The sequence below is a fragment of the Pezoporus occidentalis genome, unplaced genomic scaffold, assembly GCF_034315485.1.
Source record: "Pezoporus occidentalis ecotype Australia unplaced genomic scaffold, CSIRO_AGI_Poc_V1 ctg42, whole genome shotgun sequence".
Lineage (NCBI taxonomy): Eukaryota > Metazoa > Chordata > Aves > Psittaciformes > Psittacidae > Pezoporus > Pezoporus occidentalis.
This window is the reverse complement of record NW_026915747.1, coordinates 3,409,571-3,437,281: the sequence shown is the minus strand read 5'-3', so window position 1 is coordinate 3,437,281 and position 27,711 is coordinate 3,409,571. Positions and strand designations below refer to the sequence as shown.

The 27,711-nt window shown below is 44.0% G+C and overlaps 2 protein-coding genes across 6 annotated transcripts in view; both read right to left on the bottom strand.

The window, feature by feature from the left end:
* Window positions 1-3,236: 3,236 nt before the first annotated feature.
* SELENOO (selenoprotein O) lies at window positions 3,237-16,564 on the bottom strand. Its single transcript, XM_062634234.1, has 9 exons — window positions 16,011-16,564; window positions 14,336-14,539; window positions 13,223-13,403; window positions 10,334-10,464; window positions 9,645-9,925; window positions 9,239-9,392; window positions 6,943-7,128; window positions 5,646-5,802; window positions 3,237-4,968 (listed from the first exon to the last, which is right to left on the bottom strand). Exons 1-9 carry the CDS (start codon window positions 16,553-16,555, stop codon window positions 4,774-4,776), a joined length of 2,034 nt encoding a protein of 677 aa, XP_062490218.1. The 5' UTR covers window positions 16,556-16,564; the 3' UTR covers window positions 3,237-4,773.
* Window positions 16,565-23,420: 6,856 nt separating this feature from the next.
* The window catches only part of TRABD (TraB domain containing), a 35,306-nt gene continuing 31,015 nt past the window's right edge, over window positions 23,421-27,711 (bottom strand). For all 5 annotated transcript variants that reach the window (XM_062634229.1, XM_062634230.1, XM_062634233.1 and 2 more), the window contains one exon: window positions 23,421-26,521. In XM_062634229.1, the coding sequence (XP_062490213.1) occupies window positions 26,344-26,521 (178 nt within the window). In that variant the 3' untranslated portion in view covers window positions 23,421-26,343. The remainder of the gene's footprint in view (window positions 26,522-27,711) is intronic.

The following is a 27,711-nucleotide window of genomic DNA, read 5'->3' as shown; positions in this document are numbered from 1 at the left end:
CATTGAAAGAGCACGTGGCTTGCAGAGTGAGCTGTCTGTTGCCTGGACAGGCAGAGAGCTGTTTCTCTGCCAGACTTGCTCTTCAGGAAAGTGTAAGGCCAGGTGTGCACTTGTGAGCTTACCTTCTGTTGCAGGTGCCTTGTCCTGACACCCCACTCCCACTAGGGAGCGCAGCGGTACCTGATGTGTAGGACCTTTGGCGTTATGGTGTATCTATAGAAAGATAGTTTTAGCTTTTCCATGAGCCCAGTGTAGCTCCTGGAGGAAGATCACGCTGCCAACCTGCAGTCTCCTCTCTGGAATGCCTCAGGTGCCTCAGCTGGCCATTGACAGAGGCAGCAAAGAGAGGACAGTAAGAAGAAAGAGAGAAAAAGAGATTCAGAGCACCTAAATTAACCTGGTACCATTATACAAAAGGAGAAGCTCTCTCCCTGTTGACTTCTGAAGGACTCCTCTATGATGAAGGAAAAGAGCAGCAAGATTAGCAATAGCTAAAAATCAGACTTCTCAAATGGAAACCCTGAGCACTGCTGCACATCAGCTCACTGTATACTAACTAACCCAGGATTTACTTCTCTGGTGTTACAAAACTAGCCTATTATTGCTACATTTGTCGCATACTTTCCTTTTGTGAAAGATAACACTAAACCAACACAGAACAAATAGTTTCTCTTACATTTTATCATTTTAAGTGCTTTATTTTTTTTTCTCTTAATCCCTTACACCCTCACCATTGTCATACTTTTAATTTTCAAACATTTATAAATATAGGGATTTTGGGGGGGGGTGGAATTTGGATTGGACTATTGGCTGAGACCTGTTCCAACGTCAACTCTTCTGTGATCTGACTCAGCTTAAACGCTGCTGCTTGAATTTGCATCATATCTCAGGCCTCACCCTGAGCTCTTTAATGCTGATCATTTCACCAAAGTCATCCTTCTTAAAAAAGGCTAACAGCAAAGTTTGGGCTTCAGGCACAGTGTTACAGCGATGACCTGCTTCCTTAGGGACAAGTGTCTTTCTTTACAAACACAAAAAGGGAGCAAACTATGGAAATGAAGGAACCCTCCCTCCCTCCTCCCCCCTTATTTATTGCTGAGCATGATGCTGTATGGCATGGACCAGCCCTTTGGCCAGTTCATGTTGGCTATGTCTCCTTCCCAGCTTCTCCCCTACCCCCCAGGCAGGGGCAGAGCAGAGGAAGAGGCAGCCTTGATGCTGTGCAAACACTGCTTAGCAAGAGCCAAGACACAGCTGTGTTATCAGCCCAAGGTTTAGTTGCCAATCCAAAACACAACCCCACACAGGCTGCTATGAAGAACATTAACTCTGTCCTGTCCAGAGCCTGCACAAAGTAAAATCAGTTCACGTTTGGAAAACACTGCTTGTTTAGAAAGGACATACCAAGAATTACCTCAAATGAGAAAAACTAATGTGTATTTTCAACTCATCTGAGCACTTCAGTATGGAAATGGCTGTAGTAGCTTTTTGGGAAAAAAATAATCTGCATCAATTACTCAGTTTGAACAAACAAAATGCATCTTCACTTGCTATCCTATGGTCTGTTTCTATAAGAAGTTTGAAATCACATCCTGTATCTGTTGACATAAGTTTAATTCCAGTGATGTCAGGAAGAATAAAAGAGGTGTCAGCATAGGTCTCATGGCCAAGTAACTAAGAAGGAGGTGTCTCTTTGTAAAAGGTGAGGTTCCTTACCTTGCCCCAAGCACACTGCCAGGATCCCTGGCGAGGCAGGATTCTGTACCTGCGATGATCTGCTTCTCAGAAAACACTGCAAAAATACAAAGGTGTCTGTGATACAGTCTGGCCATCAGATGTTAACATGGAGTGAATTCTTATAAGAAAGTGAAGTCTGCAAACTGTGGCTAAGAGCAAAACTCTTTCAGAAAACAGGCATGAGAAAGAATATTAAAATTGAATTTTTAATTTTTTTTTAGAAAAGATTCCAAGAAAGCTACTGCGCTTGTTTGGGAAAATTACTAACAAAACCAAAAGAAAAACATCCCACAAAACATTCCAAAGTAAGAGCTGACAGAAAACATTTGGGAATTACAGATTTACAGGCTCATCAAGCAGAGTTATAGTGAGATCTTAAGAGAGTCATGAGAGGACGTGACACCATCCTCTACCAAGTGAGACCATCCAGAGATGTCCCCAGGAGCTTTGCAGTTCATTTTTGTGACCTGGTACCACCTGCTTTGATGCAAGGGTCCTTCCAGCTCCACAGCCACAGACTGTCTGATCACGTGTTTCCATAGAAAGCTGTTGATGCAAGGAGTCACAAATTCATTTTTCATTGTGAGCACAAGTCCATGGCTTTTATACAAGCAGAATATTTGACCAATAAGTATTGCTATTTTCAGGTTTACCTACTGCAAATACAAGCTGTAAAAATCAAGCAGCAATTTATGATTCAAGTATTTAGACTCCCAAATGTCTAAAGCTGTAGTCCCTTCTCTCTGACGAACTGAGCTAAGAGATAAAGTTCTTGCCTGGACAAAATTTGGTCTAACTCTCCTCAACCTCCTGCTTCCATCCTGCTCCAGAAGAACAGAAGAATCAGAGCTGAAACTACTACCTGCATGTTGCAATGAGTGTGCAGGAAGAGCACAAGCTTTCCACTTGGTTTCTTCAGGCACAAACCATCAACATTACTGTTTGCACCACCAAATCAAGCAATTGAGTATCAGTGCAGTTAGACTATGTGCAGTCAGACCCTCTTCATATTCCTACCCACCAGTGAACACACTTCACCTATACAAATATAACATCACTGAGTGGCACACCAAAGCAGTCACACCAAGGGTCTGAATTCATCATTAAAAGCTTTCAAAACCTGTTGCACTTCATCTATCAGCAAAGAATGTACTTAGCAGGAAACACCACCACATTTTCATTTCTCACACTTATGTTCAATTTCTCTTTTTAAAATTGCTATTTCAAAGTATTCCTCTCTCCAGGATTTTAGCTTTAGAGGTACACCATAATTTGTATTTTATATGCAAAATAACCTGGTAGTTAATGCTCAAACTCCTACAGAAATGGGTTATTTCTAGAAGGCAATCAGCTGCATGGGCCAGCACTAGTTGTTGCCCACTTCTCCAAGGTACTTCCTCTTTCAACTATATCATCCTTCCATGTACTAAGCAAATACACCTTCAAGCTTGTCCTTTTCTGCAAGGGTTCCAAAACATTACAGAAAGTGCCATCAAAGATTCTAGCTTGTCACAAGTCATTATTCAGCATCAGTTTCTCCAGGTCTAAGGCAAGACACAACAATGTTTACATTCAAAACATCATCTGCTCTGTTGTAGCTAGGAGGACAAGTCAGTTATCAGTGCAGATTATAAGCACATCCCAACTGTTCTCCCTGTTTTTCAGTAGCTTGTATTTTGAGGAAGACTTAGAAGAGCACAAATCAACCTGAGCTAATACTAAGTTTGCACAGGGCTGGAAGAGGAATTTAGTAGACTTAAACTCACAGTGTAAGATGGTGGTCTCTTTGGAAAAGAGAAAACTTTGCATTAAACCAAACTTTCCCAAGATTTCAGGTACCTGAACCAGTAATAGAGTCCTTTACACAGCAGTTCAGAAAGCCAAGTAGTAACTAACTATGGAACAACCGGTTTTGGCTGATGTGGCAATAATGATGTGGCAAGCAACCTTCCGCTGAAACCTCAACTGAAACATTACTGACAAGTAATTTGCAAGCAAGTCAGCTCCCATCTCCTCCCATATCCTTTATGATCTTTAACACAGGCTCAAATAACATGTCCTGAATGACAACTGACAGTGCCAAGCTTCTCAAAGACTGAATGGTGCAAGACCAGAGAGGGAATGGAAGAATCTCACTGACCAGTGTGAACAAACAGGTACCCCACCTGCACACTTCTTGTACAAGAAGACTCTGTCAAGAGCACATGAATAGCAAAGGAACCTGGATTTGAGTACTGGGGTAGTTTAAGGTTCACACTGATTCAGCTAATTGGCCTTGCCCAAGTCAACTGGCTTACAAACTCACCCATGATTTTAGTAAATATTTACACATGTTGTATGTGAACATACTGAACCTGAATAAACCTTACCACCAGGACTTGCCAGTGCAAATGCATATGATCTCCCTTCATTCTGCTCTTAATGTATTAAACAAAAATAAAATCCCATTGCTCCCCCAAGCCCCGGCCTGCACAAATTCTCTGAAAATAGATAATGATTAAATATCAATCTGAAGGTTCACAAGAAATGAACTTAATTAAATGAAACATAGCTTCAACAAGCAACACTGAATCTATTCCTCCATTAAAGAGAACTAATAGTTCCTGCATAGAGAAAGCAGTAAATAAATATTAGAAGTACTATTAGTTAAGACATCAGACAAAAACAGATCAGATTCCTGACTTGCTCTTTTTGTCTTCACATAACAACTCCATTTGGATGTCTGAAACTCAGCCTGCCTCAACAAAAAATATTGCTTTCTACTTGCAGTGTATGAATACTTGTGGTATGAATAAAGGAAAAACTTTCAGTTTCAAAACATTTAAATTACTGGTATACGGAGACTGTTGATTGTCATCGGTTTGTTCCAATGATCCATGATTGCTTCAAATAAGCACAGGTGAAGACTGCTACAGATGCATCCAAATGCAGGGTTGTTTCAGTAACTTAATAGCACTCTGATGTTTGCCTTGCTGCATTCTTCACTGCTGAAGGAGGGTCAGTCTTCAATTTACAGCAAAAAACAAAACAAGGCAGTTACGAAGATCATGTAACACAGAGCTCTGAAGCCCACAGTGGAGGTTTACTGCTATAGGGTAGTCTGCTTCTGGTCTCTTGGGCACAAGCAGCTGCTGCAGCAGTTGCTCCCTCCTCTTCTGCATCCTCCTTTACCTCCCTGAAATCTTCTGCTTCTTGGAATGGATTCTCCAATAGTTTCAGTACATTTCTTACCTGAAAAGAAAACATTGCATGGTTATGAGAATTCAGAAAGTAAAGGCAAAATGATGTAGAAAAGAACCTCACACCAAATAATGATCGAGTGCATTGTATTTAATACGCAAACCTCAGACAAACCAAATGTTAAATAGATTAACAATATGCATATCAAATAAGCTGAAAACTGTAAAATTGTAGGTGGCTGAGTTTGTATCTGTACAGGACTCAAGCTCAAGTAACTTGAAATACAAGCATCAAATACAAGTCCTTGTGTCATTTCTCACAATTCATTTTCCCATATTCTGCATGTAACAATCCCCCAGCTGAACTCCACAGGTGAAAACCAAAGTTTTAAAAGACAACAGCACAGCAAGAAATGAGTGTACATTAATTCCTAACTCCTTCTCAAGGAAAGCACCATTCTGAAGACATCAAAAGCAGGGTAAGTGTCTTATCCTGGGATCCTTCCCCAAAGGTGGTGAAGTTCAGATTCAGATTTTTAATTCCTTTCTTCATTCTGCAGTCATTAAAACTACAGCTCCCTCAAAAATACCACAGGCCTTTTGAACCATAAATTCCCAATCCCCTTACTGCCCAAGATGCCAGAAGGAATTTCACCAGCATTTCAGTTATCAATAGTACCACTACACATCCATGCAAGCCCAGAGATATATTAAGGAGTAAGAGCATACCTCTGAGAAATCCCCATTTTCAGCTGCTTCTATGGCATTCTGGGCAATATAATTTCTCAGGATATATTTTGGATTGTTGGAATTCATAACCTTCACACGATGAGTGTGCCAAGCATCAGCATCACTAACACTTTCTATTTCTTTTTGCAAACGGTCTCTGAAATCAAGCAGTGAAAACAATGGTTGGGATCAAGAATCACACATAAAAGTTGAAATGTTTCCTTGCCTTGAGATCCTTAGTTTGTAGGTTTTAATAAACATTACATCACCAATAATCCCCTCAGTTTATAAAATGCAGCATGATAACAGATAAAACCCCTTCATTTAAAAGCAGCATTACAGACATCAGCAGGTCCTGACTAGGCTTGAGGAAGCGGCACACCTTGCATATTCTCTGACAAGTCAGACTGAGACACTGGTGCACAGTGTTCTGCACTGCTCCACAAAGACCATCACATTTAGATCTTGTCTTTAAGGATTTCTATGCTTGTTTATTGGTTAAAGCTTTTGACATTCTGTCCAAGGGGATGCAATACAGCTGAGGCAGTCTGAGCTACCTTTTAGCTGGAACACTTGCTAAAACTTTCAGCCCCACTGGAAAACATGATCACAGGCAGCCAGGTGAGGAAGAGAGTCCTGACCTAACCAACTAATGCTCTACTAACAAGGGGTTCTTTGTTAAAAAAAAGAAACATAAAACAACAACAAAAAAACAAAACCCAAACCAAAATAAACAAACAAACCAACCAAACAAACCAACCAAAACCAAACACATTCCCCCCCCCCCCGCCCAAGCTGACACTCAGTTTTTAGGCTTTTAAGTTAGGTCTATTACAACAGTCTGGCCATTCTTTTCCTTCTAATGATTTATTTTAGAGTTACTCCTAGATTAAGAATACTTCTACTTGATTTCTGTATTAATAAATAGACCTTTCTTTCTTTCAGAAAAGAATTATAAGGATAAAAAGCAGACAGGTCAGTCACTTGTAGTTAGTGAGAATTTAACAGCTCACAACTGGAATTACTCTGCTAGAATGTAATGTAAATGTTCTTGAAACATGTTAATACTAGATTTGACACCAGGTGATTCCTATACCCCCAATCCTCCCCAAAATCTAGCATACATAATACAAACATTCACAGCAACACAGATGTAGTTAATATCCAGAGCTGCATGGTCCCACATCTCTCCCAGACTATATACTTTGAGACACTGCATTTTTTGTGAGACAGGCATGTCATTCTCAAATAAAATGAGGAAATGAAATACACTGCTCTGAACAGTGGGAAACCTCACCTGTATTTCTCCAGCCATTCTTTCCAGTGTCTTTTATTTCTGCTGAGTAAATCATCTTCTGTTAACTGCTGCAGTTTGGAGAACTGTTCAATTCGTTCTAGCTCTTTGTTTATATTGGCTTTTGTTCCAATTAGTGCAAACAGCTGAGGATTAGACTGAGCCAGCATCAGCATCATTGACAGTTGTCTGGGAACAAAAGGAACAAACACATTACATACTAACCTTGGGCTGCCCATCAAGAACCATCTTTTTGCAACCATAAAGTAGATATTAAAACATTCACAATAATCAATGATTTCACTGGGGATCTTAAATAACAGCACTTCATTAACAGAACAATTTTAAAATGATAAATTATGCTAATTTTACTGTTTCTCCCCTATTCTTCAGTGTGTGTGTTTGCATTCCTGTCATACTTAAAGTGCAGATTTCCAGAATTCCCAGTGGGTACTGTGCAATTCTCATCAGAATACCCTTGGAACCTTGAAAGGACTTTGGAATAAGGAATTTGAACTTACTTAGGTATCAAGATAATACAGAGTCCATAGATTCTGTGTGTTTTCTATTTCTTTTCCTGACATTAACACTGTATGAGCATGCAGAACAAGGATCCGGTGCCTACGATTTTACCAGATGACATGGGGGAAGGTACCCCATGTAAGCCATATGAGATAACAGTTTGTTTATCTAATTTCTTTTTAGTTAGCCAGTCTAAACCACAGAATGAGAAGTGCTCTGTGGTAATAAATTCCTAACATATCCAGGCTATTTTGCTGTGAGTTTGACTAGGGTCGATTCTTTTCCAGTCTGACTGTGTTAGCTGGTGCTGTACAGCAGCTTTCAATAGTATGCTATGCTTTCATTTTTCCTGGATTCATAACTGCACTACAGGATAAAGTAAACTGAATAAAAACCCCAAAGAGTATAAGTTCGAGCATATCAAACTACTGAATTTTTTTGTTTCCTTCTATAATGTATTTATAAACAAAGGAGAAGAATGCTATTCCCTGGCCCCAAAACAGACAACTCATTATATCAGATACTTCCCTGCTTTTAGTAAGCAAAGATAAGATAGGTGCTTTGATTTCTGAATTTATGTAATAGTATCCAAATCTGATTTACACATCTGACACACCCAGCTCTACAATATCCAAGTGCTTTGATGAAAGTAATTCTGCACGCAATTTAACACAGTGCTATTCCCCTCCAAAGCTTTACGTCCATATCATGATGATTTCACGTTCCTCCAAGCCTGAATGCAGTGTTTAATGAAATACTGTCTTGTCTCTGTCACAGGAGCTACCTTCATATTGCATGGTATCTTCTTACAATACCAAAGTGGCTGAAAACTGGAACTTAAATAAATAAAGGTGGTGGATACCGCTTATTTAATTATCTTTCATTTTAGTGTATCACCTCAAAACTTAAATAACCCATAATACCTCCAAAATAATAAATGGCTACAGCCAACCACAACCCCAAATTTATTCATACAAGTTTCACCCCAATCCATGTTCTCAGCTCCCTGCTTTATGCAAATTATTAACAACACACCAAATTTTTCAGCTATTTCTGTAGATTCATTACTTCATGGAGCACATATTGACCAGAGAGAGGGGAAAAAACATGAACAAAATACTCCCCACTTGAATTTTTTTCCCCATCTGGGAAGATACTAGGAAAAATATGATAAATGAATGGGTCACACTCACTCCTTGGTTTCCACTGCTCCATAAAGTGAAAAACTGCCACAGTCACTGTTATAAAGCAGTTGAACAAAACTGACTCTTTCCACACTCAAAGTAGCTGGACTGCAGAATATGTCCCATCAAATGGGACATGGATGGTACCACACAGTTTTCAGAGCCTGAAGTGTGCATTTAGGTTATACTCAGCTCAGTATACTGGTGGCTGAAAGTGATTTGCTGTCAGTACATCGGCAGAACATGGTACCATTGTTGTTCAAATCCATTTCTTCTATAAAATATTTCTGCATCACTTCACTATCTGGCACTCTCATGGCCTTAGCAGAGACAGATGAGAAAAAGAAAATAAAGGACCAAGCAAAATCTCAGACAATTTTAGCCCTAGAGCCAACTGCTGCAAGTCACTGCCGAGCATCCGCCAGTCACAAAACACACAAGAATTGGCACTGCTGTAGATCATGATGCATCCAGTTAACAGTGAAATAGCAAAATCTAAAATCAGTCAAATATTACACAGCATGCAGGGTTCATTATGGTTATAATGAAACTAAAAGCACAGGCCAAAGTGTTTAAGCAAAGAAGAGTATTACCTTGGATCCATCTGTGGTCTGAAAGCAACTTTCAGTTCATCCACAGAAGCACACTGACTTGTAACCTCTTTTAAGAAGTCTTCCAGTTTTGAAGGATCAGAATCCACCACTGAGAATGAACTCAGCAAGTAGAAAACATTTGTGAAGTCTCCACCTGAAAAGGTGAATTCTATGAATAATACAACTAATGAATCAGCAGGAAAACAGGTCCCACACCTCCTTCCTGACTCCCCCCACAGCAGTACCACTCAGGTCACCACTGTGAAGAGGTTATTTGCCTCTTTCATACACACACATATATATATATATACACACACACACTATAAATGTAGTATAAACTATATTTTGGTTTGACTACAGATACTGATGGGCAGCTAAACAATAACCTTCTGTGCTCTTCACCAACCTGTGAGATGCATGGTTTCGAGGAGTTCTGATACTAGTTTACTATCTTCTTCCAGTTCCAGCTGGATCAGGCCTAGCTTCTTCCTCATCTTCTGTAAATAATGTTTCTCAAATTCTGCATCATATTCCTCTTCCAGGATGAGTTCACTTATTTCCAGGGGCAGCTCTGGAACTAGAGCTTCAGCAAGCTTCCCCAGGTTCCACTTGCAAATCTCTGGCTGCTTGTTGTAAGCATAGCGCCCTGTGTTATCAGAACCATTGCAAATGTGCTCAGGGTCGTATCTACAAATGAAGAAATAGTTAGCATTCTTCTAGTTATCTGGACACCAGCAGAGTGAGAAATATTATTTTTATTACTTTAAGTCTCCCCTAGGAAATTGAAAGATTTTGAAAGAGACTACTCCTTGGTTCTTTTCTCCCAGTCACCTCATTAGATAATTTCCTGCCCTCTCAAACACTGAGAAACCCCACAGGCTACAAGAACAGTCTAACACTTCGATATGTGAATATGGTTAAAAAGAAGTTGAAAAGAAGAATTACAAGGCAACTAGAACTAACTTAACCTATCTTGCCATACAGAAGGTTCATAAATCTGCTTTAGAGTTAACATATTAAAGTAATCGTGAACATCAAGATAGCTCTACACAGCAAATACATAACACACATTTCAAATAATTATGCCACACTGACCTGTCCATAAATCCAAAAGGGCCATAGTCAATGGTTAGTCCAACTATGCTCATGTTATCTGTATTCAGCACGCCATGGCAAAACCCAACACACTGCCATTCAGCTACCAGCCTCGCTGTCCGTTTCGTTATCTAAAAGAAAGTACATTTTTTTCCCCGTTTATCAACACAATATATTTCCAATACATTCTTGTATTTCCCATCATTTCCTAGTCTGAACTGATGTTTCTACAGCTCCAGCAGAAGCAGATTCTGGCAGTATGCCACACACAATTATCTTAAGAACAGCTTGCTTCTCTCCTTCTGTTTCTCAGTCCCCCTTTTCTGTTTGCCTCGTCTTCTTCCCCCTCTACTTGACTGTAAGTCAACCGACAGCTTTAAAATGCACTAGACAGAACACTGAAATTGGGTAAATTGTTTGACAACAGACTTGCCCACTACTGTAGTCATTATACAAATATATTGGTTTGTTCACCACAAATTAAAGACTCTTTAACTACAGGTAGAAGAAAACATAAGCAAAGTCTAAGAAATAAAATTAACTTTATGCAACAAAGCCCAGCATAAGGTCAGCCTTTTGATTTACCTGGTATGTAGGAGTGATCTACAGGAAGGCAAGTGGTTTGCACAAAAGAAAAGATGCCCTGCTATCAAGTTTTAGCACTGATAAGTACTTCCCTCAATTTGCTGAGAGTGGAAAAAAGCTACAAGGTTAAGAAAACCTATTCAAAGAACAACAATTTGATTTAAATGCCACTCTTCACTGAATGCATGTTTCATCAGAGCTCTTCCATTGCCTGACTGAAACTTACTGCTGTGGAATCCTTGACTGCAGTCACAGTGGCCCATTCTTCACAGAAATAGCATAATATTTTAAAGCACTTCTAGTTATTGAATTATATCAGCCCAACTGTCAACTACAACTAGATATGCCCTACAGAATCTAAAATTCAGGAAGCTAACCTGGTTTTCAGGTAAACCTAGCTATTTACTGAATTGCTGCAAATACAAATTTTATGCTGCCATTAGCTAAAACTTTCAAATCAAACTATTTATACAGCTAAAATCACTCACCTTCCCAAACAGTTATCAATGTACAGAAATTTAAAGCTCTCCAGACTGCAGTATATTTTATTAAGGTTTAGAAATTATTTAGTTAACAGAGGAAACATCAGTTCTATGCCTCTGTATTCAAACCCAGAATTTTCCCTTTTTTAAGAGTGTGCAGTTAGGTAAGGAAGAATAAATGGAAAAATCTTGTCCTGGGATAATGTGACAAGGAGTAAAACCCACAAATGACGCCTGGAACAGAAATTTTTGATTCACCTTGAGATGTCATGCTTCCACTTTTTACAACATTCTGATGTTACGAACTTCACCCATTTTTGCTGAACCGGGCAGTCAGCTCCATGTGTCCATAACTGATTACTGGCACACCATGAGCCAGTAATGGGGACACACCCTGCACAAGGGCTCTGTGCCAGGGAGGTGGTAAAACTTAAAACCAAAAGAAGTCTTGGCAATCAGCACTGGAATGCAAGCATTCCAGCAGTAAGGCAATATGCTGATGTCTTTGTATGAATCCACCACACTCTGCCAGAGCAAAAGAGAAATCCCACTAATGATAACACCTAAAAGTAATTAAAGCTTGGGTGCTACTCACAGATGGATATATTGGTTAGAAAGACAGCTTTGCACTCACTTTGACCTTTACTCTTCTTGATCATGTTTTCCTACTACTAGCCATACTAGTAAACAAGTACTGTGTATAGATAAGTAACAGCACTATCTCAAGGGCACAATCATTTAAATTTAAACACACCTCCTACAAATTATTTGAGAAGTACAGATAATGGTTTTTGCATTTGACAGCACTGTCTAGAAAGCAAACACTTGTACTTTTTTCTCCATTTCTTCCACAGTGCATAAAGAAAGATAAAACACATTACAGCTGAGCTGACAGCACATCACCATTACTAAAAAGAGAGATGTGCTGCTCAAATTAGGTAAGGAACTGGGATGCTTTTCAGTATGGAAAATCTCCACTCAGGAGAAAGTGTGAGGATGCAATGCCAGCGCAGGTACCAAGCACGACAGCCACAGGCAGGAGCACAACAAATAAACAAAGAAATGGAAACAGGGGCAATAAAAAAGGATGCCAGGATGGGGGGCAGTAAAGCATTTGCTTCTGAAGAACTATTGCAAGTAGGCTCAGGCTGTGTTAAAGGAAAATAAACCAAACATAACAACGCCCCCCCAACAACAAAAATCAAAACAAGAAAACCCCAAGAAAAGCAAACCAAAACACCCCCCAAACCTAACCAAACCACAAAACAAACACCACCTCCACACCCCCAAAATCAAACCCCACAAAATCCAGAGAATGTCAGATTTTAAGTGTGCCTTTTGACCTCTTACTGGGCTGTTCTGAACATGCATTTCAAACATTTCAATACTAAAACCTGGAGTTAGTGATTTGCAGTCAACATTCCTGTTTGTTTTTTTGCAGTTTGACATTCCTGTAATCTGGAACATAAGAGACAGAAAGGGACTCAATGTTCTCAGTATTTCATAAAATGATGCCTTGCAAGTGGTGTCTTGGTACCATCAACTCGCCATCTGTCAGGGCCAGAATTCCCCCTTGCAGTCTAGGACACTCTCAGAAAATGGAGACAAGCCGTGGGAAGCACTTGCAGAGCAGAGAAACCACTTTCACAGGTGTGATCAATATCAACATTGCTTTCATCAATACACAGTCCTATTAAGAGTGTTTTCTTCAAAGGCAATCAGAGGATACAAGGTATTAACCAACTCCAGTCATCTGTGCTTGCAGATGAAGTTCATAAAGATGACCACTATGGATTTAGGAAGAGACTCTGATCTTTCTTACCTCTTTGAAGAAAGCAGCATTTCTCTGAATACTGTTGTCTGAATAAGCCTCCTGGATTTCTGGATAGAAAGTGCTGATCACATAATCAAGCATCTGTATTCGAATATCATTGCGGTTAACACTGGGACCTTTGCGTCCTGTGTATTCATCAGGAGGTTTGAAAATTTCAAATGAACCAAATCTGGTTTTAAAATAATAAAAACATGTTTAAGTATTATCTGGTACTATTAACGTCATATTACATGCAATAAAACCATCTACTGTTGTAACCCTAACACCACATCATCTCCAGCTTAATGTCAATCCTTCAAATGACCTAGAGAAAAGACCCAAAAGAAGAAAAGATTCCTGCACTGAACCTACCAAGGCTCAGTGAGTCAACACAAGGAAGCATATACATACAACTAAACTGACAGATCAGGATGTACAGTACTGAAAACCAGCTTGTTAAAGTCTCTTACAACCACTTCTACAGAAAAATTCTTTCCCTGAGTAAAGATACAGGAATGGGACTTACTAAAATACCAGACTGTACAGCAAGCATGTAAAATAAGTTTTTCCACAGATATATATATATAAATACACACACACACATATGGATATATTCCTTATGTCTCACCTTCCTCTGATTCTAAGGTTCTATTACCTTATAAGAAGCAATGCAACTTCCTGAAACTCCTAATGTTGTGTGTCAGAGCGGGGACGTTGAACACTTCTCAGGCAGGGAAAGAACACCCAAACTGTGACAGCACAGTATTAGAATAGCTTTGAATTAAGGGTACAGTTAAACCCAACTACCAGCATCAAAACCTCCCATGTATTCTGTGCAGGCACAAATGTGAAAAAACTCGCTGAGGTCTGCAGAACTCAGTTATTCTTCCTACTGGGCTAGCATCTTTAGTGTTTATCTGTCTCTGTGCTATGAAGCCAGCTCATCCCATTCACTGGACAAGAGCAGTAGCTTCCTACATCCCACCAAAAGAGTTCCAAGCCCCCATTGAGGAGGTTTGCAAGAAACAGGCAAGTGTTTTGGAAACATTAAAAATGGTGTTTTAAAAGACTGATGTGCTTGGCTTTAAAGGAATACAAAACCTCAACAAAAAATGCTTCTACCTTATAAATGTAGAAGCTATCCGCAGAACAACTGTACACCTTTCATTTTTTGGATTCCCATCGTAAAATATGTCACGGACAACTTTCGAGTCTGATGTCACACATGTTCCAGCCCTCGTTGTTGGTATTCCGAGGTGAAACATCGCCTCGCTGCACAGAAACTCCCGTATGCTCGACCGCAGGACCTTCCGGCCATCAGCTTGTCTGCAACAAGAGGACATGGACAGTTTTCAGGCTATAAAGGCAGGAACTCCTGTCTACCCCTTAGCAGTGGAGAAACGAAAGCCTAGAAGTGGCACACAGTGTCCATGGGCATATGACAAAGTAGCGGCAGATCCGAAGATAAAAGCTGGACCTTCCAACTTCTGTTAAAGTTCAATTTAGATGGACGCAACACACCTGCAATGAAGACCACAAGTAACAGAAGAAAATAAACCTTTCTGTTACACATATCTCTTCTAATCATTAACTCTGTTGTTTCTATTGACCCAATAGAACCTTTAAAAAAATAATTGGGCAAGTAGAGCTACTTTATTATATAAAAAGAGACTGGCTACTGTTATGGCACTTAAAAAGTAGTATTAGCTGGATCTCTCTGGATAAATAATGTAGAAATGGGGTGTTAAATAGGGGTATGCATGGCAGTTGCATTTAAAAAGCACACAGTCAGCAAACAGCAAACTAGTTTATTCAATAGAGAACAAGTAAACAGCACAGGTGCCAGTGGTTCTGAGCCCACACTCCCAGCACTTCAGGAGCTGCAGGCAAGCAGGAGAGCTGCCCATGGCAGACCTCCAACGCTACGACCATATCTGAGGTTTTCAGTGTGAGTTCCTTAACTTCACTGGAGAAGACCTTCAGAGCACCACATGTATGAAACTGAGGTGTTACTGAGCCTGTGCACAGCCGGAACATAAAATATAGCAAATGCAAGCAGAAAAAATGACCTGAAAGATTAAAAGCAGTGCAGGGTAAACTGACTAAAGCAGACACACATCCCCTGCAGGGATCTGGACAGCATGCCATTTCTGGGGCTTTTCTACCACTCCCTCCCACAGGAAGGACAGAAGAAAGGAAGGATGGAGAAAAAGCACTGCTAGCAGAAGGACCAGCAGCCACAAGACAGGGCTTTAAGCAATCTGGTCTAGTGGAAGGTGTTCCTGCCCATGGAAAGTGGGTTGGAATTGTATGATCTTTAAGGTCCCTTCCAACACAAACCGTTCTATGATTTTAAATACCATTCTTGGGGGGCATAGGATAACACAGCAGCAAGCACTTTTGGCAGCTATTACACACTGCTGGCCCGACTTCCACCACGGTCTGCATCCTCCTCAAAGGGGAGACTCAGAGGAGGATAACCCAGGACAGAAGTAATGCACCATCTGAGGGAGAAGCTGTTACAGTCTTATTTTCCAGAGGAAATTTTGCCACCTTCTGCTTTGGCATCTAAGCATTACACTTGCTGCAGCGAAATAACGAGGAACTCGACGGCTTAAGAGGCGACCTCTGCCCCGGGAAGCGATCCTCAGTACGGAACCACCTGCACCAGCACCTGCCGGTCTCCGGCCCGGCCTTCCCTCACGGCGGGCTGCGGGGTGCCGCTCCCCCAAAACCCAGCTCCACCGGGATCCTCCGGCACCGCCCCTCCCCGCCGGCCCGGGCCGCGGGGCCTTACCGGGAGAAAGGTGTGAGGCCGGCGCCCTTGAGCTGGATCTCCCAGCGCTCGCCCCGCGGGCCCAGCACCTCGCCGAGGTACATGGCTGCGCCGTCGCCCAGCTGCCCCGCGAAGCTGCCGAACTGGTGCCCGCAGTAGCAGTGCGCTGCGGGCTCCGAGCCCTCCAGCAGCCGGTTCCCGCTGAAGTACAACGCCGCCTCGGCCTCCGCCGCCTCACGGTCGCCCGCGGGCTCCTCGAGCCCCAGCAGCGCCAGCGCCGGCAGCGACATGGCCACCAGCCGTGGGTTCTGCAGCGGGCTGGGCCGCACGCGGGAGAAGCAAGCGCCGGGCACGGCCCGCGGCCCGCCGGCCTCCGAGGCGTCCACCGGCAGCGAGCGCAGCGCAAGGTTGTCGAAGCGCAGGGCCCCCAGCCAGCCCGCGCCACCCTCGGGAGCGGCACCCTGCTGCATGGCGGCACCCGCGGGGCCGCGTCGGCACGGGCCTGCCGCCGGCCGCAGCTGCAGCAGCGCGGGGAAGCGGCGGCCGCCGAGCAGCGCCACCGCCATCCGCCTGCCCGCGGGGAGGGCGGGGACAGGGGCGGGCACAGCGGGTCCCAAGGTCTGGGCGGGAGGCGGGCGGCGGGAAACGGTGCACTAGCACCGGGGCGGACGGCGGTAACAGCCGGCCCCGTGAGGGGTGGCCCCCTTTCGTCTGGAGGCATCGCTGAGGGGCTGCTGGCTGCAGCCCACAGGAGCTCGCGGGAGGTGGCTGCTCGCTGCCCCTTTGCTAGTGCCTTGCTACCCGTTATTCAGGGCGCGGAGCGTTCGCCTCTGGTGCGCCTCGGCTGTGAGGAGGGAGCGCCCCTGCGCGGCACGCGTCCCGGCTCGGCGCTGGCCTGGCTGGCGTTAAGATGTCCTGGCTGACGAGGGGAGGGAAGTCAAAGGAGAAGGAGAATTTGGAGAGCTCCCCGAGCCGCGAGGAGAGGGGTGCGCTGGTGCAGGCCATGCTGGAGCACGGCGGGGACCCGTGGGATTATAAAGTCATCGGGCAGGACCCGACCCTGAAAGGTGCGGAGCGGCAGTGGCTGAACTACGTGTCGGTGTACCACCCCAAGGGCGAGAAGAAGTGCTCGGCCCTGCAGTGGCTGTTGTTCGACCTGGCGCGGGCCTTGCAGGCGGCGGTGGAGGAGAAGGAGCAGCGCATCCGGAGCCTGCAGAGCAACTTGCAGGTGGCTCGGAACGAAGTGCTGGCGCTGCGGGGCGACAGCTCGCTGCTGAGCGAGCAGGCTGAGCAGCTGCGCCGGCTGCGGGACGAGCTGCGGGACGAGGCGGCGGAGAACGCCCGCCTGAGGAGGAGGGTGCACTGCTTGGGCACCCTGCTGACGCTGGGGAACGGCTGGGACCAGAAGAAGGTGGCGGCTCTCAGTAAGGCAGACTGGGACCCAGAAGTGTGGGATGGGGATGGCTGGAGTGTGGAAGCGCAGGAAGAGTTATCGGTGCAAGGAGTGGGTGCTGCGGCAGCTAGGAAAGTAAAGCCGGCGGAGGGAGATGGAGACCAGGGAGAGGGGGATATGTCCGGGAAAGAGAAGGTTTGGAGGAAACAGAAGGAGGGGTGGCCCGTGTGGGTGAACCGAATGTGGGCCCTGGAGCGGTGCTCTGCCTTCACGCAGGAGGTGGCGAAGCGGTTGGTGACCGCCATCGGGCTGCCGTGGCCCAAGGTGGGGGCCATCGTTAGAGCCCTGCCTGCTGAGGAGGTGTCAGGGGGAGAGATCTTGCGGCTGGTGGTCAGGAACCTGGGAGAGTACGAGCCCCTCAGGGATAACATGGACGGGGCACCCTGGAAGGATGTCCAGGAGGCGTCAGCCTACGTGTGCGGGAATGTCTTACTGCGGGTGCTAAAGCAGAGGGAGAAGCCAGTGCCCCCTGACTTTGATGTGTTTGGGGTGACCGTGGAGCAGGGGGATGTGGCGGTGCTGGCCTGCCGTGCCCCCGAGCTGCACAAGGGGATTTCCATCAGCCTGGGGGCTAGGTTAATTGGCCGCCCCCTCGGTGAGTGCATGGCTGCCTTGGAGAACATGGGGACCCTGATAGAAGCCGAGGGGCAAGGGGTGGCAAAGAAGGACAGGATGGGGGTGAAGGGGAGGAAGTACATTCCTAGAGGGACAATTTGGAGATATTTAATAAGCCAGGGGATGAATGAAGGAGAGCTAGATAGCCAGCCCACAAGAGTTTTACTTGCCAAAATGAAGAAAATCTTTCAGGAAAAGGGAGTGAAGCAAGAGGAGATTTGGGAAAAACTGAAGCAGATGAATGCATCGGCTCCTCCCCCTATCCCAAACAGAAAGGTATACCCAGCCTTAGGGGACTTTAAAGATTAAGAGCTGCGTCCCCTGGTGTCAGTGGGATTAGCCTCCGCCACACTGACCTGGTGTGCAGGGGGTACATGGGGGTATGATGTCTGTTGAAGGGTAGGGAAATTACTTTCTTAATTGCTATGGGATCAGAAACAATATTGTTAGATAATCAGGGTCCTGCCTAAATCTGTTTGGGTATTGGTAGTGGGAAAGGGCAAAGTAGAAGCCCATTTGTGGATGGGTGGATAAAGAGGGGAGGGAGGTTGGGCAGGAAACATTTTAGGAATTAATTTCCTGTATGAGTTTAAGGTAGATCTGTACAGAGGGAAACTGTATTGCTTTGCTACCTAGAAGTGAAGTGATTGCAGGAGCTCCCAATTCAGCAAAGTGCCAGTCTAAAAGTAAAACAGAATCAGGGGTAGTAAATGTAGTATGGAGAGTATGAGGTGCTTCCAGCCAGAGACACCCCCTCTTCCTGTTCCAGTACCCATAGAGTACTGAAGCACAAAGGGTTATGAGGAGGCTCGGGGGTGCACTGAAGGGTGACTGGACAGGGATCTAAAATATCTGTTTTCACAGTTAGTGTGAAATTCACATACCCCGGGACTGTGGGCTGTGTGAATGGTGGAAGCCCCTTGCAACCCCGGGGGTTACACTAGGTGATCTGTAAAGGTCCCTTCCAACTCAAACCATTCTGTGAACTGTAAATCCACAACGGGTTATGCTTCTGACCCCTGGGAGTGGGCACCACTTGAACAGTGGCAAATCAATTGTGTGGGTCCCTTTAAGGGGGGTTGTGTCTGTTTGTATTTGCTGTTACTGGTAGAATAGCAAGATGGACAGAGGCAGTGGCAGCATCCGAGGCTACTGCTAACATCACTGTTTGATGACTATGTGAAGTATTGAACAGATGCAGTCCTTCAGTCTTAACTGATTCAGATACAGGAAACCACTTTGCAGGTGCTTCAGTCCCCAAGTCCTCTAAGGAGTGAATCAGTTAACTGATTTCTGCCATCCACAGCCCTCCAGGGTACTGGAGGGAGCTCATAGGTGCATCAAGGTGAGGCGGAAGCTAATTGCTGAAGAAAGAAGACTAAGCTGGAGCATTCCTGTTTCTGTGCTGGGCCATGGGAACAAAGAGTTCACCAGGCACCACTGTGGTCCTGCCCCACAGACATGGGAAACGTGGTCCTATCCACGCCCTGGGTATGAAGGGGAGGGCCCAGAGAAAATTTAGGGGTGGCTGTGTTTTGTGGGTTGGGAAACACAAAACTAAATGGAAACAAAAAGGGGGTGGGGTGAGTGTTGTATGTTTTGTTTGTAGATGGGGCCCACTGCCCTGAAACCAAAGGGAATGTTTCCAACATGTTGGTAAGACTGGTCTTCAGGATCACACGTGGCTGTGGGATTGATCATGGGGGTGGAGCACAGTGTCACCAAGAACCATCTTCAAGATGCTCATTGTTGTGCTTAAACATCAACAAGAATATTGTAAAAGCATTGCAGGCCCCGTTCATGTGTTCTTGTGGCTTCTGGGGGTGTAACTCGTGTTGTTTGGTAACTGTGCAGACTGTATATGCATTGCTTCACCTGTGAGGAGAGCGGGAGGATAAGGTGATCTCTGTGGCTCCAGGAGATGTGATGTTACACCTGGTGGCATTACATTCATTTGCCTGTTCTCAAAAGTGGAGTTTTGTTCCAGACTGAGGGACTAACGAAGTCTATGGGCTGAGCAGCCTCGCTGGGATGGGGTGGTCAGACAACATGACAGCATACAGAAGGGAGCTGAGAAGCTGGAGAACAGGTTGCAAGCCTGAGACCACCTTGGCGAGTAAGGAACTGTCAGAACTGGAGACTGAAACTGTGAGCTGCATGTTGTTGCTATGTTGTATCATGAGTTGGTTTCCACAACTACAGTTATATAGCACTTAATCCTGTACAACTGCTATGCAGCACTTAATGCACTTAATCCTGTACTTGTTGGTTATGATAGAAGTCATGTTGTTCTTTATTCTTCTGTATATGCTCTGTTTGTTTCAAAAGGGAAGAATGTGCTCATGTGCCCAATTGAACACCTTGTGTGCATTGCCAGCCTTAACAGTTATGGTGGCCTCCAGCTGGAAGGGATTGTGTTTATCAGCATCCGGAGTGGTCTGTCTGTCCTTGGAGGAGGTCAGCAGACCAGGGGGTGGCTTGTGAGCAAGGTGTCCTGCTGGAGCATGCAGCCCCACAGAGCCAAGGCCCCGGCAGCGCTGGCAGAAGGGTGACAAACAGGTGCCCCTGCTGCTGCCTCCAATATGTAAACTGACAGATAAGGTCCTGCTAGTACTTGGGCAGCTTGCACGGGAATCAAGGCTAATGTGGAATAGTTGTGTCTGATAACTGCAGGAGGTAAACTAAGCCTAATGGGACAACCATGGGGGAGTTGTGGGGAGCCAGGCTGCCTGCGGTCGGTATTTCTGCCAGTAACATTGTGTAAGGCTGCAACTGCCTGAGTTGATGGCACTTGAAATGCCACAGTTACGTGTGGCTGTAACAAAACCAGGACCAGTGGGGAGGAAGTAATTGGAAGCAGGTTGTTTATCTGGGAGGGATTTAGGTGGAGGAGAAGAGGTGTCAGAAAGGCGGCTTCTGATGCTGAGGGATTAAGTCAACTGAAGAAGACCAGAGGGCTCCTGCTGATAGAGGGAGTGTGGGTGCCTACACCTGACAGTGACAGTCACCTGCAGACTCAAGCCCTGGGGGCATTGCCTGGGATAAGCTGCTGAACTGGCTCCATCAGGTCTCTGGCTTCGTGGTGTAGTGTGGGCATGAACCTGCACCTTGGGACTTGCAAAACTGCCATGGAGGGGTGGCTGTGCGTGAGGTGCATTAGATCTGAGATGAAGAGCTCATAGCTTCATAGATGTGCCTTACGATTTGCATAAGCATGTAACTTGGTCACTATTATGATACTTAAGTTCTGGTTATTTTTGTTTCTCTACTTTTCTCATGTGTATTCAGCAGTCAATAAACAGTGTGCCTCAGTTATGTCTTGGGATAACTGGTCTGAGGAGCGGCGTCACACTTCATCACAGGAGTGGTCCCTACTGTGGGAGTGTTACTTCCTACAAGTCTTCCTCTAACAGACCTGGGCATCCTGGAGAGGGATGACCTTACGGGTCCGGCCCAGGAATGCTGCTGTTGGCTGGCTGCCTGTACACAGTCAGACAGGTAGCAATCCATGTATGTAATGGCCAGGCAGAAACTGACGATGACCATGATGAACCATCAAGGCTGCTGTGGGCTTCCCAAGTCCTCCCACTTTGCCACATGCTAAAGAGCAGCACCAAAAGCCTGACAGGGTGGTCACGGTGGGTTTGGGTGAGAAGCCTGCTGAATCTCCAGCTACCTGAGAAGAGCAGCAGTCCCTCAATGTGACAAACAAAATACGTTAACCTTTTAGAAGAATGAGAGTAAAGGTCTGCTGGGACTGGGCCTTCCATGATGGGCAAATTAAGTCTATCCTTGAGATGTTACAAATGAAGCAATCTGTGCTAATTTCAAGTGTTTTAAAACCCATGATTCTTACAACAGTAAAATTCAGGTGTACTAAGGTTGTTCTTCTCTAGCAATGCAATTCTCTATTTACCGTGGAGGCAATGTCATGTTGTTTGGCAGATTTTTAAATTTTTTAAGTGGTGATTAATATATTATTGCTGATTCATCAAGAACCTGCCCCTCAAGCTTCAATACAATCACAGCAACAAGAAATGGGTATACTGCAAGTCGGTAACTATGCAGGCTGCTCCTCTTTGGTGTTTACTTAGTGAATGCCAGGTACCACATCTGTGAGTCAAACCCCAACATCTCCAAGGTTAACACCTGCCTCCTTTCAAGAACAGTTTAGGGGCTGTTAAACACAGATGCACCACGTAAAACCACCTGCAGTCAGTAGATGGCACTAAATTATTACTATTACTCATGTTTTCCAGCTACTGCAGAAGGCAAAATAAAAATGCAACAGGGTCCCAGCTGGCAAGAGAACACAGGGATGGAAGCAGGGAGACAGCTGCAGGGATGTGGAGAGAAGATGCTAACGGGCAGGTGGTGCACACTGAGAAGTCTTCTGGACTGCTTGAGGGTAAAGGACCAAGTGGTCTTAACCAGTCTGGTCTGCACACAGCTCCAGGGGCTGTACGAACACTCCTGCTGGCCATGGAGGCAGGCAGAGATGCAGTTCATTGATAACCACCAAAATCAAAACATCATTCCTAATTTTTTTTTACCTGGTTTATGAATTTTACCACTGAAAACACCTCACTTAGCCAGGAGGAGATACAACCTATTGAAACAGGTAAGTATGTAACAGCTTTTTATTCTGACTCTTTCCACTTTCCCGCATCTTGATGCATCAGCACTGAGTATCATGGTAGTGTACATCTTCTCACACACACCCTCTTTCCCCCCCCAGACTAACACCACTAGACTTTCCACATACAATATCAAATGAACCAACATTAAACAAGCAAAGTGAGCATTTTCTCATGTTGCACCACAGCTCCTCCAGCATGGAGCTACTGGAGGAGCCAGGGCCCAAGGGCAAGGTCTTGTGCTGGTGCAAGAGCACATGTTCTCAGTTGCCACCTTTTTCCCTACTGGAAGTGAGGATAAGGCTATCCTCATCTTTGCTGCTGTCACCTCCCTGGAGTATAGAAAGCTTCATTTGCTCCAGGTCAGTAAGACAGCAACATGTGGAAGGCAGGGACTAGGAGGGGGATACTTCAGCAGGTCCCAACTGAACAGGACAGCTGCTCCACCTATTCCCCATCCCCTTCCTCAACAGACACAGAAGTGGGAATAAGCTGTGGAATAAGCATGCTAGTTGTATCTTTTTCACTTGAATGGTCAATAGATCCATTTCAGCTTTGGATCTTTGGAGCTACTTGTGTCCTGTGTTTCACACATATCCGACCCAAGAGCTCAGCACCATGCTGGTCTGTACATCAATTGGAGCTGAAAGTGATCCTTCTCCTCCAAATTCTTATGACACACACCCCCCCCCGCCCAAATCATGCAATAAAATCAGTCTCAACACATTAAAATCTAAAATTAAAGTTTATTTCAGTTTTAGAAAGAAACAGGAAAATACATACAGGAGTAGCTTAGAGTTACACAAGTGACAGTGTGTTGTTTCTTTTCCACATGTGGCTCCCACTATTGCCCGGCACTTTGAGATAACTTGATATATTTCTCAGCACCTTTTAGGTATTTGACAATACACACACAGAAAAACAGCTTCCAGTGGAAATCCAGGCAGTGTTAGTCACCTTCAGACACAGACTTTTAAATTTGGTTCAGTATTCGGTATAGGAAAGAGACATCATGAACACAACCCTGGCCAGCAGCATGCTGGTGGACAGTTCACTCAGAGCAGGCAGCTGCCCTCTGGGTATGCAAGCTGAGGCTGCCTGACTGAACAGTGCTTGACAGCTCACGCGCTGTGCAGGTCATCTGCTGGTCCCATGGACAGTATGTGACTAGAGCAACAGTTTACTTTGCAGATGCAGCTCCAAGTGCTGAAGGGAACTTTGCCTGATCAAGGAAAACAGGACTGCACTCTGCTGCACACACAACCAAAAAGTATGGACCACGGGTTGACAAAGCGTAAAAAGAGCAGAGTATGCAGCTGGTACATTACCTGTATGGAATGCAGCTTATCTATCCAGTATGAATACTTCATTAATAGTTTTTTTTTAAGTAATGGTAATATTAATTTACGTGGCTCAGTTTGAAAGATTAAACGCTTTTTGCCATTAGTTCAACACCCTTTCCACTTAACGATTCTGTAATTCCCATGCAGAAGGCAGCACTTTTAACACAAGCGATTGCGCCTGATGTTCGGCCAGGGTTTGAGCACTTTGCTGGGCTGGGACTAAGGCCGTCAGCTCCTTGCATGACTGAGCACTGGAGAGATGTTAAAAGCAGCAACAACAACAGTCAACTCACCATGCCTAACTCTGGACTCTGAATTTAGGTACTCACATTGAGAGGTCACTCTCCCTGCATGTTCAGTACGGCAGGGAAACTCATCATTTCCTCTCTTAACCAGTAACATATGGCAACATACCAGTAACATATGGAAACCAGTTTCCCTACTTCAGCATTCAACTCAGATGCCCTTCACTGGGAGGTATTTACTCCACCTGACGTTCTTGTTCAGCCAAATGCGTCAGATGGTGAAATTAAAATGTCCTAGACCTAGCTAACCAGTGTTTGTTCTCAATGCAAATACTGATGAATAAGGAAAATAAATGCCTTCAACAGAAAGGGTGGTTAAAATATTTTATTCTTTATATCATAGAACATACCGCTGTTTACTTTAAATCACTTTGGAGTAAAGGCACGCATTGTTAAAAATACTTCAAATTTACATCACATGTACAAATGCATAAAACAAATGTACATGTCACCAAACGAATACAATATGGCTTCATAGGGTTGAGATGGGGCTGGGACAATTCAACATGTATTTAAATTTTACAGAATGCTGTTAAGACTGAAAGGACTGACTAGAACAGAAAAGAATGGACCTGAACCACTGATAATGTTACATAAAGAGTACAGCACATTGAATATACAACACTGAGCATTCATGTATGGATTCATAGGATTGTTAGCTCTGCAAATTCATCAGGCTTTCCAGTGCCATTGAGTAAATCCTGCATGCACATGATCTGCCAGTTTGCAACAGCAGGAAGGTAAACTGCAAATTCTCCATCCACTAACAGGTTCCTTGAAGAATCTGCTGATATGCTTTGTAAAAAAAAAGTAAAACAATTGACTTAAGGTATTAACTGAAGAAAATGACTGAGTAATGAACGGACGACTTACAGGGTGATTACTTCTGGCTAAAAAGCATAAAGTCTGCAAGAATACTCTGCGACAATCATTCAGCATTAGTCCCACCCAAGTTTAAGGCTCATACCTAAAATTTACCTTAATTTGTTTTCGTTTGTGTAAAATTACCTGAGCACAGAAATCCAAGATCTACAGAGCTTTTAAAATACCTGTGGATACCTTAAAAAGCTGTAGATAACTTAAAGCAAAACATCAATATATCGATTTTTACCAGCTAGAAAGTCTCAAAAAGAAAAGCAACCAACAAAACAGTATTTTGGTATGTCTAGTCTCTTCAATTTACAATACTGAATCCAGCAGGATTTGGCTAAATAATACAGTTTAAATAAGCTAATCTAAAGGAACAGAGTGTCCTGTAAACATCTGACACAAACCACATTGCATTATGATAGTGTGGCTATACCTTCTCTATGCGGGAGAAAAACAATCCAAGTGGTGGTGGTAATGAGGGGTGCAATCTAAAGGCAACGCTCCTGTTCTTCAGTAAGGCTTGTAAAAAATTGGAGCAGTGTACGTATGACAGCCTGTACAGTTCTGAAATTGTTTGAAAGCTCTCAAGTTTAAAAAAGCCTAAATGTTTGAAGTATAAAACACACATTGAGAAGACGTCCTTGTAAGTTATGTGTAAAAGTGTCTGGCACCAGAAACGATCACTAGGTATTACTATACCCAAGGGAAAAAAAGCAAAGAATCACTCAAGTGTCCCTGAACTTCGGAGCAGATGCAGCCGATTAGGTTACTTCGTGTTGTTCTGTTCCTCTGGAAAAGAAGCCATGAACAAACACTCCTTAAGCTGTACTACATCATCAGTAATATATATTATATATACAATATGCATATATATAATATATATATTTGCGTATGTATTTCTTCAATCTGGAATCATGTGGTTTCATGCAACACACCAGGAATCAAACCTACTCATTAGATCATAGCTGGTGTAATTTTAGCATCAAATCTTTTATTATACAGTGATTCAGCGTTGCCCAATGCGAGTCATCCATGACTAGGATCCTCATACCGCTCTTCTTTCAGTTCAGCTCCCATCTGTTGCCTGTCACCCTTTTTCAGCCACCTTCTTACAGTTCCTCCACTTGATGTTCAATGATGAGACCTTATTTCTGTCAGCTTCTGAAGATAGTTCTGTGCTGCTGGCATCGAGAGAATAAACTGCACTGTCCTTTGACCTATTCGATAGCAGCCATATCCCATCAATCCAAAAACTGTTGCTTTTATGACAAATTTGAAAATCTTATTTGAAGCTGATGGAGGAGGCACACTGAAGCAAAAGATACGAAATAGTGTTAACATCTCTGTAGCTGGAAACAACAGGCATTTTCCAACCAAAACAAGGATCTTTTCTCCCTTTCCCCCTTATAGTGCACAAAGCTTTCAGGTAACAGATGTGTCATGAACCAACAACATTCCTTCACATTCAAGGGACACACCCTAATTGATTAACAACAAAAATAACAATAAAGCCTTTTCCACTTACATACAATGCCACTCTTAATGGCTATGGACTTTAACTTGCCCATCACCCTATCAAAGTAACTAAGAAACATCAAGACTTCTTGAAGAATAGTAGAAGTTAATATTGTTTGTCATACTATATATTACTATACATACTGTAGGCATATATTACTATGCCTGTCTCTGCACAGAGATAAAAGTCAGAAGAAATGCAGGACACAGCTCAAGTCTAACAGTCAATTCACTGTCATTCAGGATAGTGGAGAAAACCAGCTTGGATATTCTGGATAATTTGTGTCAGGACCTGGTCAGACTTGTGCAGCCAGAGGGGTAGGACTGGAGCCAGGCTGGCCTCTTCAGACTTGGAGGCGAGGCTGTTTCAGCAAGGTGCACCCTGGATGCCAGGGCAGGCTTCCCAGCCTAGCTGCGGGCTCCTAACAAGAGCACTCTAGCGCTTTGCAGGAGATCGTATGGAAAAACCAGAGAGGCTTCGCATGAAGTTGTCTCCAGCCTGGCAGGTTTTGCTGGCTTTGAGATCTTCACAGAGCCACCTCTTCTCTGCAATGGCCACACAGAACCAGGAGGGCAGAGGACAACAGACACACCAGGTCTATCCCACCCTCAAACAGTCTTACTAACTTGTGTACTAAGTGAACAGCTAATACTACTTTCAAAATAAAGCCGTCTTTGAAAGCACAGCCACATACACAAGTAGCCCTGCACCTTCACTAACAAGCTCTGCAGTAGCTCAGCTGACCCTACACCCACAGCATGCCTACAGTGCAACTCGGGTAATCCTCTTGCAGGTGACAGAGGTCTCTGTGTGTCACTTCAAAACAGCCACAAGTTCTCATTTATCTAGAAAATGTTTCTAATGTACTCAGATGCAATCAGTTACAACAGTGCAAAAGCACGGGCACACTCAAACCTGGTTAGACACACTGGTATTAGAATAGAACTAGATGCAGTTTAGATCCATATGCTTGAAGTAAGGCA